Source organism: Hyperoodon ampullatus (assembly GCF_949752795.1).
Source record: "Hyperoodon ampullatus genome assembly, chromosome: 14".
Taxonomy (NCBI): domain Eukaryota; kingdom Metazoa; phylum Chordata; class Mammalia; order Artiodactyla; family Ziphiidae; genus Hyperoodon; species Hyperoodon ampullatus.
This window is the reverse complement of record NC_136927.1, coordinates 18,691,110-18,706,266: the sequence shown is the minus strand read 5'-3', so window position 1 is coordinate 18,706,266 and position 15,157 is coordinate 18,691,110. Positions and strand designations below refer to the sequence as shown.

At 44.7% G+C, this 15,157-nt stretch overlaps 1 protein-coding gene across 1 annotated transcript in view; it reads right to left on the bottom strand.

The window, feature by feature from the left end:
- The window catches only part of RALGAPA2 (Ral GTPase activating protein catalytic subunit alpha 2), a gene marked incomplete at both ends in the record, with an annotated part of 280,312 nt that overhangs the window by 64,831 nt on the left and 200,324 nt on the right, over positions 1–15,157 (bottom strand). The window contains 2 exon segments of the mRNA XM_079718966.1: positions 9,135–9,293; positions 14,807–14,962. Coding sequence (XP_079575092.1) covers positions 9,135–9,293; positions 14,807–14,962 — 315 coding nt within the window.

Here is a 15,157-nt window from a genome sequence, read left to right as displayed (position 1 = left end):
GCTGAGCATTAGTTGGTGTTGTGTGAAAAGATGTGCCTAAAAGGTTACAGATAAATAAAGAGCAAGGGTGTCAACAGAACCCGGCAACGGCCCGCACGCTGCTGCCGAGGGGCTTCCTGGGTAAGTCAGAGGCTGGGCACTAAAGGAGGTAAGGCAGGAGGGAAGCCTAGACTGTGGACTTGAGAAGATTGTAAAGCTCCGGAATTGGTACCTTGGGAAATGCATGGAGCATCAGAATCACGGAGAGATACAGGAAAATACTGAAGAACAGCCGGGGGACCCAGCTGACAGCAGACTCCGTGAATGCCCAGCAGAAATAACCAGCTCGTTTTCACAACTCGTTGCTGCTGTATTTGCCCACCTGCAGCCTCTCCACCCACCTAATGTCCCGGGAAACCAAATGCAGGCAACACACAGCACCAGGTAAATTTTCTACGTTTATTCATGAGATGAAAAGGCCACGATGAAAGCATGCTCTTCAAGTCTGTGCGTGTCGCTAGGAGATACAACCTGGTAGAGGCCACAGAGCTAACCTGGAGATGGTCTTTGCAAACTAAGTGGTCAGGAACCAAACGCAGAAGTCAGGTAGGGAAGAATGCATGTTTTTATACTCGGAGGGAAAAGCCACATTACAAAAAGATGGGAGTAAAGCAAAGGCCTGTGAAGTGAAGAGTAATGTCAATAATGACCACAGTCTCTATGAACAGACCTTTGTGAGCTGGAAAATAATGTTAGAATAAGAGGTCAGGAAGGAAAGACACGGAAGAAAAGAGCTTCTACACATGGGCAACTAGGCATGCGGGGAGATGCCCATCCCCGCCAGAGAAGCCGTCTGGTTACCTACCCCGAAACCAGAACCGCCTCATCACCGATGTGGATGGGGACCATCCCTGGAGATGTGGTCCTACAAGGCTCACATTGAGGGGCAGGCCTTCACGTCCACCAACCAAGGCACCAGGGCGGAGCAGCCCCACCACCGGGGACACCACGTGCCTTGCCCCGAATCCTGCCTTACGAACCGAGGAGAACAGAACCTATTTGGGGGTGTTTCATGAAAATTGCAAACAACACAGTTTCTCACGTTTCTGACCAGATCCCCAAAGTCAACCTAAAACAACCAAAAAGTTATAATGAACAAAGAGAGAATCAAGTGCCAGACTGGAACTAACGAAGGGCCAAAATGAGAGGCCAAAGGGAAAGGAGTGATTTCTGGGTGTGGTTATTCACAGGGCTGTAGGCACCGGGGATGCTGGCTGCACAGACAGGCTGACCCTCACAGGGTCATCTGTGCGTGAGTGAGGTCAGAACCGGTGGTTTCTCAGGGCACTTCTACCCCCCGTGTCTAGGATTCCAGGACCTGCCAGTTTCCCCCTCTGGGAAGCTCAGGATCCCACGATATGAACTTCTGAACTGAGAGGGTGTGTTCTGGCCCTGCATTTGTGCCTGAGATGCCAAAGTGGGTGACAGATACATCGGTTAAAAAATTGCATTCAAGTATAACAACTTTTCCGTTGGAAAAAAGAAATATCAGTTACGTTATTTGTCAGAAAGACTGAGAAGTCCACGGACTGAAAATTTTATAAAAAGTTAAAATGTGTTCAATTCCAAGCACTTCTCATGTGCTCCATGGTCCAGGGTGGGATGTGGAGGGGGAGGCATGGCCCTGTCCTTCAGACATGCACATACGTGTGTGTGTGTGTGTGTGTGTGTGTATTTTATATACATTTTACTTCTTTTAGTGTTTGCCCTTGAGTTTGACATATACATTTATAACTAATCCAAGTCCTCTTTCAAATAACACTTACTGCTTCACAGGTAGTGCAAGTACCACATAACAGAATATTTCTAATTCTTCCCCCATCCTTATAACAGTGCTGTCATTCATTACTTATCCATAAGTTATAATCACTGAATACATCGTTGCTATTATTGTTCGGAACAAAATGTTATTCTCTAAAGCTCTTCCTTTTTAAAGTAGATCTGTGTTTCTGTTCTGTAACATTTTCTCTCTTTTTGATGAACTTATTGTAATATTTCTAGCAAGGCAGGTCTACTGGCTACAGATTTCCTAATTTTTGTTTGAGAAAGTCTTCATTTCTTCTTTCACTTTTGAAGAATACAGAATTCCATGCTGGTGGTTTTTTTCTTTCAACACTTGAAATATTTTACTTCACTTGCTTCTAACTTGAATGATTTCTGGCTAGGAGTCCAATGTAATACCTATCCTTGAACCTCTATAGTTGTTTTTTTTTTCCTCTGGCTTCTTTTAAGATTTTCCCATTGTTTTTGATTTTTGGTAGTGTCTGTTTGGGCTACTTTAACAGAGTACTATAGACTGGCTGGCTTATAAACAACAGAAATTTATTTCTCACAGTTCTGGAGGCTGGAAAGTCCCAGAACAAGACGTCAGAAGATGGCTGGTACATGGACGGCTGTCTTCTCTCTGTGTTCTCACACGCAGTAAGGGGTAAGGGAGCTCTCTGGGGCCTCTTTTATAAGGTCACCAATCCTACTCCTCAGGGCCCCACCCTTATGACCTAATCACCTCTCTATCCCTACCCCTAAATACCATCACACTGACGGTTAGATTTCAAAATATGAATTCTGGGGGGTGGGGGGACACAAACATTCAGTCTGCGACGTGCAGTTTGAATGTGATATGTCTAGGTGTAGACACTTTGGTATTATCCTCCTGGGTGTTGTCTACGCTTCCTGGATCTGTTGTTTGGTGTCTGTCATCAACTTGGAAATTTTTCACATATTATAATTATATAGTAAAATATATGTTATATAAAAATATCTTTAAGTTATAATTTCAAATATTTCTTCTGTTTCTTTCTCTTTCTTTTCCTTCTAGTATTCCCATTAGGGGTATATAACACTTTATAATTATCCCATAGGTCTTGAATGCTCTGTTCAGTTTTCTTATCATTTTTTCCCTTTGCATTTCAGTTTTGATATTTCTATTGACATGTCTTCAAGCTCACAGTTCCTTTCCTCACCTGTCCAGTTTATTGGTGAACCCATCAAAGGCATTCTTCATTTCTGCGACAGTGTTTATGATTTCTAGCATTTCCTTTTAATTCTTTCTTGGAGTTTGCATCTCTCTGCTTCCATTACTCATCTCTTCTTGCATGTTGTCCATTTTTTTCTATTAGAGTCTTTAGCATATTAATCATAGTTCTTTTAAATTCCTGATTTGATCATTTCAAAATCTTTGCCATATCTGAGTCTGATTTTGATGCTTGCTGTCTCTTCAAACTGGGGGGGTTGTTTTGCCTTTTAGTATGACTTGTAATTTTTTTGTTGATAGCTGGACATGATATACCAGGTAAAAGGAACTGAAGTAAATAGGCCTTTAGTGTAAGGCTTTATGTTTGTCTGGCTAGGAGTCAGGCTGTGTTTATGGTTTGCTGAAGTTGCAGATGAAGGAGTCACAGGCTAAAGCTTCCTTGGATGCCTCCGTTTTTGACTCCCCTGTTGTGTCTGGGTTTCTCTAGAGACTTCATGGATAAGGTCTCAGATGTGCAGCTCTTTTGGTTGTTTCCTGTTACTATACAAAAGTCTGGCTGATGCCATGGTGAGGTGTGGGGGAGAAGTGCTCCACGGACCTGTCATGAGGTCCCTAACCCTAATCCTAACCCTAACCCTAAAAAGCAGTCCCGTAATCAGTGAGATGGAGCTGTGATAAATGAATTCATGAAGAAAACTAGACAACAAAAAACCCAACTACAACAAACAACAAACTAATGAACTTCAAGTACAGCACAGAAAGTATGCCTCTTGTTCTGGGGGCGGTGGGCCTGTGTCCTGCTTACGGAGGAGTTCTCTACACTCCTGACACCCCAGCCTGCCTTGCCCAGCTTTGGCCGAGGGTGCGTGCAGCCGCGTGCAGGAGATTTGAAAGGCACATGCATGTCTGCCGAGGGGTCAGAGAGCGGGCATCGTGGGCCCGAAGGCCCTTCCTGCTGAGGTCACTTGGGGCAGAGGATGAGAACTGTCCTACTTTCTGACACAAAGCGGGCTCTTCCACTGGCCACTCAGAATACATTTACACAGGCTGGCTCTGGCCAAAGGAGGAGGATAAGGCAAAAGCAGGAAGATATATTATCAAAGACCAACTGAAAAAAAGGGAAAACAATGGCAACTTTTGAGGAAAATCAATTGAGAAGGAATTCTTAATAGCCAAATTGTTGTGAAAGATAAAACAGGAGCTATGAGTTAATAATAGGCTATAGATTTTTTTCCATCTGTACTGAGGCTTATCTTATAAATAAATGTTCCTTATTATTCTTTGGCAACTGTTTGTGGGTGACTCAGATAGTCTTTCAAAACTGGACAAAAGGAATAATATAGATCTCTTGTATCCAGGGAATTCCTCAAATTAGGAGTGGCCATGAATTAGAGAAGAAATTTGATTTTGATATAACATCTCCAAATGACAGCTGCCTTTTCACAAAGTTCCCAGTGTCATTCCTCTACTTTAAAAACTCCCAATAACGATAATAATAAAGTACCAAAACAGAACATATTGCAGTAATCCACTTAATAACATATTTAGTGAATTCTGGTTATTCAGTATTCTCAGTTATCTTTTCAAAATAAATGATTCTTTACATTTTCAAAAACTAACAACTTACTTTCCCTGAGAATGTCCCAAAGTATTTTAAAATGTATGACTTAATCTCAAAAAGATTATTTGGCTGGCGTTGAGATAAATAAGAATATTGAACATTTGAAATAAGAGAAAATTTACATAACCATGTTGCAGTCAAACGCATTCCCTTTATAATAAAGCCACGCTAGGAAAAGATTTCCTTCCAAACACAGGTGCCAACACTGGCTCCTCTTGGCCTCAAATGTGCAGATGCTCTTGTGGTTTCTGGTGCATCAGCCCTAACTAGCATTTTGAGCACTTACTCCAGGGAAAGGTCCTGGGCTAGGTGTCATTCTGGAGAGATACACACACACACACACACACACACACACGCACACACACACACAGCAGCTGCTGAGCCTGCAAGGGAGCCAGAAACTACCTCAACGGCAGCTTCGGGGCAACTTAGGGAAAGGGTGGGCATCTAGGAACACGAGGACCCAAGGAGGGCCCATCCTCTTAAAAGGGTGCTTAGAATCCCCGGAAAGACTGTAGATACCCTGGTCCCCAAGCTGAATGTTACACTTGAGGAAGTTAAGGTCCAAAGACATTAAGAGACTTGCCCAAGACAGCCCCCACTGTGGCAGCACAGGAACTGGAACTCTGGGGTCCCCAGCTCCTATCCTATTACTCTCTCCTGCCTGTGCTTCTTAGAAAGGACTGAATCATCACCTGTTTTCCTTCCAGGCCCATAACTACCATGGCCAAGTAAGGAGAGTCTAGAGGATGTTAACATGTTTTTCATTTACAAAATGGACACTGGTTGGGGTGACAAAGAGGACACTTTCCCACAGCTTCCTCTTGTCTTAACTGCTCCTGGTCAAGGCCTCTTCCGCTCATCTACCCTTTGGTCAGATAGTCACCAACCAGTCACTCATGTGCCTGGAGAGAAACATGACAAAAATGCTAAAACGTACCTTCACAAATTCATACATGCCAATGTGCCGAGTACCCATACTGCTTCCAATTACTGGAAGAAGGAAAGTAACACGGGTACCTCCTGCAGTTTGGAGGCTTTATGAATCACTTTTCTGCAGGACAAACTGGGCGCTTTAACAAACCCTGTAAATCACTCATGTTCTGCCCCATGTATACGTCTTCTCTGACTACTGACTTAGTAATACAAGTAGGAAGACCTACAAGTCTGACAACAGCACATTTCTTTTCCGTGACCAAAGGCTACGCTATCCACATTTATGGAGACAGACTTATCTTGAAAGTAACCTAACAATGATATTACATTGCTCAGCACACTGATTTTTTAAAAATGTATCTTTTAAAAAGTTCAATGAAAAGCTCAAGAAGGGAGCAGACCCTCTCAGATGCCTGCCTGACACGAGCGCAGCCGTGGTCCTTCGACATACCGTTTTGCAAAGGCTGTATTATGAAGAGGAGGTGGATTCTGCCAGGCACATAATTTGTATATTTAAGGGAGGTGTATGGATGAAAAAGCGAAATATGTTAAATTTCAAAGGCCTTGGAAGCAGTGCTGTCTGTGAGCTTGTATTACAAACAGCCTCACATTATTACACAGGCTATTAATGAGGCCCAGTGAATGAAAGTACAATTTGAATATGCATGACTCTATCCAGTGAGCAGGACTTTTGTGTACTGATGAGGTTTGTTTTTTTTTTTCCCCTCCTAAAGAAGGATTAAAATTATTCTTAGAGAAGTATGGCTACCCAGAGGCTGGTAAAGTGTACTCAGACCACAAAGTCACACTACGTTCAGATAAAAGATACAGGTCTTCCACAGACAGCTCTGATGCTACCTATCATTTTGGAAACTCGTGCACAGCCTGCCCTCCCGAGAAGGAGCTTCCTCAACTTCAAGCAGCTGCGTCATGACCATTTCTAAGCAAACATACTGATTTTGGTGGCGATCGCTAAAAGTAAGCAAGGTTAAATAAACCTTTCAAGTATAAAGCCTTCCCTTCCGTGGTAAGGCGCTCTGGTTAAAATACTGGGGAATGGGTAAATTATTGCACCAAATGGCTGAGAATTAATCTCTGCTGACTAGCTGTAATCTAACGAGGCGTCTGTGTCCCCGGGAGCCCGCGGCGCGTCCCTGGCGGTATGCGCAGTGTGTCGAGTCTGCGTGGCACCCTTTGTCCCCGCTCCCAGGCGGCCTTTCCCCTCATTGTTCATAATATCCTCATGCATCTGGGACGCGTGGAATGCATTCATACTAACAGACTTACCATTGTTTTCTCTCCGAAGCTTTGTTGAGCAAAGGCTGCATCGTGGTTACTGATAATTATATTGCTTAATTAATCAAGACAAAAAAAATTTGCAAATCATTGCCTGGTTGCCAAGCAGGGAGATAAAAAATGACAACAATACAAGCTGAAGCAATATAACAAAAGTAACAGCTATCTGATCAGAAATTCTTATATAATGAAGCTATTAATGCTAAATCGGTTAATGTTAACATTGCTCCAGGTGTCTCTACTTAGATGCGAACAAAAAGGCTAACATTATGGATATAAAAGGCCAAATGTTGCCATGGATTCTGTAACCTGATAGAGAGGACAGCCTTTTCATTTGATTAGGGAATGCAATTTAAATACCAGGGACCGAAGCCAAACAAACAGACTTTCCCTCCACAAGCCTCTCGCATTCACCCTGGGGTCAGTGGTTGGTGAACAAAAGGTCAGCCACACTTGCCCTGGAAATGTCTGGATTAATTTTATTACATTGTAATGGTTTGTCCTTTAAATGTGGGGATAACACTAAATTTCCAGTTGGCCATTATTCTCTTCTTCCCTTTAGGCTTTTTGAATTGAAATATTAAGAAAACGCTTTGCTCGATTCATCTTGTCAGAATTTATGGCCAAATTTATAAAACGTACACGTTTTTTAAAGAAACTTATTTTCCTGCATTATAATACCTTTTCAAAAATCACTTTGACACTATGAAGTGAACTCAAATACCTTTTACGTTCTTAATTTACTATAAAAATAAAAGTGACATTTTTAGGACATTAAATGACATTTTAGAGGGCCGTGCTGAAAATGAACTAATAAAGCCAGTTAATCCATACTAAATATTAAAGAAACACATTCTCCAGTTGTGAAAGCTACAGGATACTAAATTTATTGGTTGTCTAATATTAAAATTTTCAGTCTAATTTTTTAAATTACTGTCCTTCATGGACACACGCAAATGTTATTAGCACTAAGCGCCATCTTCTTATACAAACGTGAACACTTCGCACGCACAGAGACTTGAACCAAAGATAACACAAATATTTAACATGAAGAACTTTGGCATCTTTGCTCCCTGAATAGAAAAGAGGGTTCCCTTTATGTCAGGCTTCTCACCAGCCAGAGTAGGGGCTTTTCTGAGTTCAGGAGTTGACTAGCACTGTCATTATTTATTCTATTTTCATGGTAGTAACAATAACAAAAAAATAATAGCAATAATAATAATAATTATTATTATTATTTTTATCATTAACACTTAAGTAGCTTTTCCTCTGGACCAGGCACTGTTTGAAGCACCTTTCATTTCTTAGCTCATTTAATCCTCACAACTTGAACACTTTAGATTAGGTTATAAATCCCAGGAAATCTTTACCTACTATTTTTAAAGCTTAAAAATAGCGAGTATTTAGAACAGTAACTTTTAGCTCCTGCAGGAGGACAATTTGGAATGGAAATGAAGGTTGTATTTAATACCAAGCTGAAACACACAAAGTCATTTTCTTGAGGAGAGACTTAATACACTAAATGTCTAATTAAAAAACTAAAAAAAAAAAACCCCCAAAAACTCGCCTTGTATTAGTAGTTGCAAATAAAATCAAGTCACTGTATCAAGCACTGTTAAACCACCACTAAAGGCAGGGCAAGGACAGAAACGGAAGCCAATCCAGGTCCCGGCACTCAGGCCCTGGATGGTTCCGGCTCTCAGGCCCTGGATGGTTCCGGCTGTTCCCGTGATCAATGCCAATGGACCCTGCTGAACTGATGGGTGGCAAGGCACGTCCACTGTTAGAAGCCCCGACACGGGCCGAGCCATGGAGGCCCAGCTCTTTAGGACTTTTCCGCGATCCTTCAGGACTGACCCCCGTTAGCAGCGGCAGAGGCAAGGCTGGATCCCATACCCACAGCTACCCACAAAATGCTAGATGTGACAAGGGGCTCATTCAACTCTTATTGTTATTAATCAACATGCCCCAAGTTCTAAATGACAATTTCTTTAAATTATAAAATCTTAAAAATTAAAAACATTTAAAAAACCATACGTGTCTTTACATTATAATTTTCAGAGTCTCAGTAATAAAATACAGAATTCTGTGCTCCTGATGAAAGATTCTTTGAAAATCCCAATTCATATTTAATTCCTATTTAGCATGTGTAATTCACATACATGTAAAGTGGCCCCTTTAGCATACTGGTATCACTGTTTTTCAGTAACAGTGAATCACATGGCAAATGCCTGTACGAGCCAGAAGAATAACGAGGTGAAAACATACCTCGGGTTTCTTCGTTATCGCGATAAAGAACATGTGATTCTTCATGGGGTAGATGATGATTGAAACGTCTCCGAAGGCGGTGGGGATGATCCCCCTGCGGTAGTCCCGGAAGTGTTCAGACCAGATGATGTGGACCTCGTCATTCCCCAAGTGACGGAGCTGCAACGGCAAATTGGTTCCTTATTAATCAGAGCGATCACAGCACTTTAGGAGGGGTCGTGGCTTACAAATTGCATTATTATACTCAGAGGCAAAAATAATTCACCACCGAAAAAGGCTACAACACCGATGCCTTCTGTGGGGATTTTAAAAAAGCACAAGTACACGAAAAAAACACAGCTCGCCCTTCTATGAAACACACTGGAACCGAGAGAGAGGCACGTAAGCATCGCAGGTACAAGACCTTTTCCAGGATTTGTTAAAAAATTTAATTTTACTCCTGCAGCAAAGCCTTATGCAGTATGTGGCTGAGCACGTTTCTACACAGTGGACGGTGTGAGACTTTTATTCCATATTACAGTAGAGCTTCATTAGGCTCTGAATTCAATGGTTATTAAGAAAAACAGAAGATGAGTGTAAGAGAACAGAAGCCATTATAATACAATCCTTACCAAATGCATAAAAACTAGATGTATGACAAACCTTTAAGGAAAAGTATGTATAACACTATCTTTGTCTAAGAAACTAATGTGTTACTTAAATTTCATAAAAGACTAATACCAAGCACTAGTACCTAGCATTTGAAGAGTACCTTACTGTAGAGAAAGTCTGTTCACACATACATTTTGTTCAGTCTTTCCCCTAACTCTCTGAGGTAGGCCACATTATCTTTATGTTGTCTGATAAGGAGGGGAGGGGGCTCAGGAAGGCGGGGCACACCCCTGCCAAGGTGTAGGAGGCAGGGCGGCCTGGAAGCTGGCTGGGGCTTCTGACCCACCTGGCCTCCACTGCCCATGGCCATCTAAGTTGTAGCCAGGGCAACTGCGCTGTCACAGCTCAACTCCCCCAGCCGTCTCGTGTATCACTTTATACACAAGAGGTCACGTGGTCCAAAAACAAGTCTGAGACTCCTGTGGCCTCTCCGAGGAGGGCTTCCCATGCCTCCAAGGAAGGGAACCTGTGAGCATCCCTCAGGGCCCAGCTGGGTCCAATGCAAGAACACCCTCGACAAAGCTCCTGCACAGTGACTGTGTGTCCCAGGCTGGAGAAAGTGCAGGTGAGGTCATCTGGGCAGGCCTGGCAGTGTGACTCAAGCAAACTCGATTATGAAGGTTAAAATGCTGGCTGAAATTGAAGTCCTAAACCCACAAAGGCTGACTGGTGAAGGCCCTTGGACGCCTCCTAAGGATGTAAGGTACCGGCCCTGCACCCACTGCAGAAGGAGGCCATCTACCACCATGACAAAGTGTGTCTTGCTTCCTAGCTTATTTAACAGGTGAACCCTAAAAGTGACTAAATTCGGAGGCACTTTAGTACAGCAGAGATGTTATGTCAAAGCTAATGCTTTGGTTTTGTCTTAAAGTATAAAAAAGGATGCTCTGAAGTACTATGCATTTAAAACACTTTAATATAAATACAATTTCTTTATAGACTCTCTGACCACAAAGGGAAAACCTGAGATCACCCCAATAGGTCTCCTTTCTGTTTACAAGGTCACAAAGGAGGCTGGTTTGCTGCAATGCCTGCTTCTCCCTCCCTCTGTCACACCTCTGGGGACCACTGTACCTCTGCACCTACGGTGAGGTGCGAGCTCAGGTGGCTCCTAGGTGAGGCGCTCTATTCAGCTGAGTCTGAACCTGGGCTCTGGGACACACGCCACTGCAGGAGTTGAGCACGAGGCACGACAGTGCAGAAAAATTCAACGGCGTCTACAACTTTCTAAACGCAAAATCACCCAGTACATGTCTTACGTATAAACACTAAAAGGGTAGCACGCAAAAGGTATACCAACCCGTTACATAAATAGTTAAAAAAGAAGACCCCGGATTTTCACAGTAACACTAGGCATCTATCTCTCTCTTTCTCTATTTCCATTTTTCTTTCTTTTTCCTTTTCAATAAAGCATGCAAGGAGTTCACAACGCACTCCTGAAATTCAATCCTTTTGGAGTCAAACATGTGGTAGCAGCTCACCAGCAGCACAATAAAGGCATGTTTTTGAGGGAACTAGGAGTAGTTTCAGATGGAAACTTTGGGAGGAATTTAGAGTAGCAGAAGGGGACTGTGAGAGCCGGGGCCGCCCCGGGGTGCAAACCCACTCTCCTCGCCCCGCAGAGAGACCCAGCCTTCTGGGTAGTTTTGTGCCCCTTGATGCAGGGCTGGCATGAACTTCTGAATGGGACCAATACACCTACGGAACAGCCTTCCTGTGTGGCTGTCCCGCCACAGGCCAGCACCCCAGAACCTGGGACAGCTCCCTGGCCAGACGTGTAAGTGGCAAGGCATTAGGTCTGAGGTAATACGGTGACTATTGAAATTTTGCAGTTATCCTCCCTTTTCTAAATTAGGTAACTCGATTACATAACCCAATGAAGTCTCTCCTAATTCTGTTTGCAACTATATCCTCAGGACTGGGGCAAGGGAGGACGTTATCACAGGAACGGGCCCACCCTCCCAGTGTGGCGATTCTGCAGGTGGTGATAACATGAGCTTCATCATCTGAAAGCTGCTTTCAGGGTCACATGCCTCAGACCTCCGCACCTGTCAGTTTAATTAGGCAACGCACAGAACTAAGAGCTGAGGCCACGGGACCGGGACCGGTTGTTGAGCAAAGAGCAAGGACACACCCTCTTGTGCCCACGACAAGAACACAGGCGGGTAAAACAAGTAAGATCAACCCGGCCAAACTGTCAACCACGTCAGAACACACGGAAATACTCTGGAAGCTTCCAAGTGTCACTCGATTTAAAGGGGGTTTCACTGGGGAGACGTTGTTTTGTGAGTTTTGGAGAATCCTGACGACAGGCCCTCAAGTGAGAAACCCGTGCACACAAGTCACGTTGACCGGAGTCGTGTGTCATCTGGACGGAGCCGTCCTTCACGCTAGCTACTGCTGCAAACGCACAAGAGGCTCGGAACGAGCGCCCGGGGCTTAAGCCTTAAGAAGTGAGCTCGCGTGCTGTCCCTTCTCATCCTGACAGAGTTTTGCAGTCCCTCTGCCCGGGCCTCTCTGCCCGCCGCTGCCAGGCGGCGCGCACTGTGACACTGGCCCTGGGACACACCTAATGGGCCGACCCCCTTTCCTGACTAATTGCATTACGGCGCCAGCTGGCTCCAGAAGGAGTCGTCTGTGTGACTGAAGAATTCCTGCTCCTCAGTGGGCCCGGCTGCTACTTTTAACTAAGTAACAGGCAGGCCTGACATCCCCATTGTTCAGCTGACAGTGTGCCCATCCTAAAATCTAAGTTTTATTTGTAAATTAACCAAGAAACTTCCTGCCAGAACAGTGCTGCCTGCAGTCTGATAATGTGGGCCTTTCATCCCATCCACTCGCAGTGTATCACTGCCAATTTGTTTTTTATGTGGCTGGGCAGCCTGAGGCTATAAAAGCCTTGTAAGACATAAGTGCAATTATAGTCCTGGAGTCAAATGAATTGGACAAATCCAATAGCACAGCTCCGTCCCCACTCTGCAAACCCCTACAGCAGTTAGATTAGCTGTGAAAAATCTAATCTAGCTGGAGCTAACAGATTTCTGCAGTGAAGGATCAAGAGTTCAGTGTGGGGTTGCAACCAGATTGCAGGGTTGAAAAAGTGCCCCCGTGATGGGGGCAGGGGAGAGCAGGCAGCACTTTAGAATTTTGCAGCTCATTTTTAAGCTGTTAGGGACAATTTAGTCAGAATAAGTCAAGGAACTGTGGGGCTGCTTTTCCTGTGGCTGATTTTTAGTTGAGCTGTGAGACATCCTGACAGAGAGAGTTTGTCACTAATGATGCAAAATCTTGGAGCTGCAAAAGGTATCAGCTGCATTTTGAGTATTACAGTAGGGAACCTTACAACCCGGCCAAGCCCCGAAAAAGTATTCATAACATGGTGTTTTATCAAGAAAACACTGTCTTTTCTCAAAAAAAAAAAAAAGACAATCCTACTTAGGAAATAATTTTTTAAAATGTTTAAAATATAAAGCTGTCTTTTAACAAAATAGTTTTCAGTCACATGAAAATCACAGAATATGGTGCACATTTGCAGAGGAGCAGCGATTTACAAGGTACGGCCAATAAAAAGGAGGTGTGAGTCTTGCCTAGGGTCTTGGTAATCTGAGGTCGCATGCCTGCGGGCAGGGTCCCCTTCACTAAGAACACCGCCGCCACCAAAACCTAAGACGTGGAGGCAGCTCCCCAGGCCCTCGGGAGCCAGCACGTGGCCACCGAGTGAAAGCCCGTCGCGTTCTGTCCATCCAATACCCTTGGTCGCTGTGACAGGGATCTGCTCATGCTGTGACCCAACTTCTCAGGTCCCACTAGCTCTGTTGCCCACCGTGTACATGGTCCAGATGTCCGTGGCTGCAGTGATGAGAGAGCAAAACCGCAGAGGAGAGAAATGAGGCAGGTGCAGCGAGGCCCCCTGGCCAGTATCAATCACCTGCCTAACAGGCCGGGAGGAAAGAGTCCATCAGACCAGTCAGCAACAACAGGGGCTGCTGGGTAGGGATGCTACCAGCCCCACGCTCAGCCATTTCACAGGCATTGTTCACCTACTGCCCAGCAACCCTGGGACGTGGGCTGTGTTTTTAATCTCATTTAATAGATGGGAAAACTGAGGCACGGGCTGGTGAAGTACCTGGAGACACACTTGAACCCTGGCTACAGCCACTATGCTAGACCCCCCCACCCCGTCCCCCTACCACCGCCCATCAGGCATGGGAATGGCCTGCTTTCCACCCACCAGTTACTGCCCTAGGTTCCTGGCATCCTTGCAGGAAGAGAGTGGGTGTGAGGCAGGGATTCCGGACTCTGCCCCCCACCAGCAGGCGAGGCCCAGATGTTCTCATCTGCAAACGGAGACGTGGGTCAGATTCCTAGGCTTCCTCCCCAGGGTAAAATGTCCTCTTCTCTTAGGATGTCCCTCACTTCCTGCAAGTCACCTAAGGTGGACATCCTGCAGGTTAGAAAGCATAGGGGGAACCCTGCAGAGCTTTCTCAGAGGTGGAGGAGGTTTCCTTTGAACTCTGGAGAACAAGAGGTGGGGGCCCGAGAGGAGGGCAGCCAGGCAGCAGCGCACCTGCACTTGCCATTTTGACAGTCATTTGCTAAGCTGCACCCCCGGCAGCCCTGGTTGGGGGTGCCTGCTTTCTCTGACCCCATCAGTACAGGGTCCTTACGTCAGATGACCTTGGCCAACCCGAGAGGTTGACAGCATCATTTTCTCTCAGTTAATAGTCATGTGAGAGAAGATCCAAAGTTAACAACATTTAAGACCCTTCCTTTTCCTAAATCTTAATCTCAGGATTTAAGACTTAAACGACTGATTGCTTTTCATGCATTTCTTTATCTAGTTTGTGCCAAGCTGGATATTTCAGACTCATGACAAGTGTAGCTTGAGGAAAGCGACCCCAAGGTCGCATCCAAAGGAAACCGGTCTCCGTGTACATCAGGCCATGGCCTTCACTCTGTCCCAGGTGTGCCTCACCTACAAACCAGGGCTGCCAAGCATGGTCCCCAAGGAGGCCTTTTACCTTTTTGGTGAGCGAACCATCTGAGTCTGATGGCATCCGAGTTGAAACGTGGAAAATCACTTCCACGGTCGAGGTAGCATAGTAGGGGGCAGTCTGGCCCGTGCTGCCGTTGCGTTGAAGTCCGCCCATGAACCCGCAGTGGGTTGAGAGGTCCACCTGACACAGTCACGAGGGAAAGGAGTGGAGGTCAAACGGGAGCCGCTCTTATTCACTTAGCAGGAATGCAGAGTTTTTAAAAAATCTCAGTATGTTCATTTTTATAGTTTTCTGATTATAAGCAAATGTAATACAAAGTTAGATGACATTAAATATTAAAGAAACATTAACAATGAAAGGCCTGCAAAATCCTAC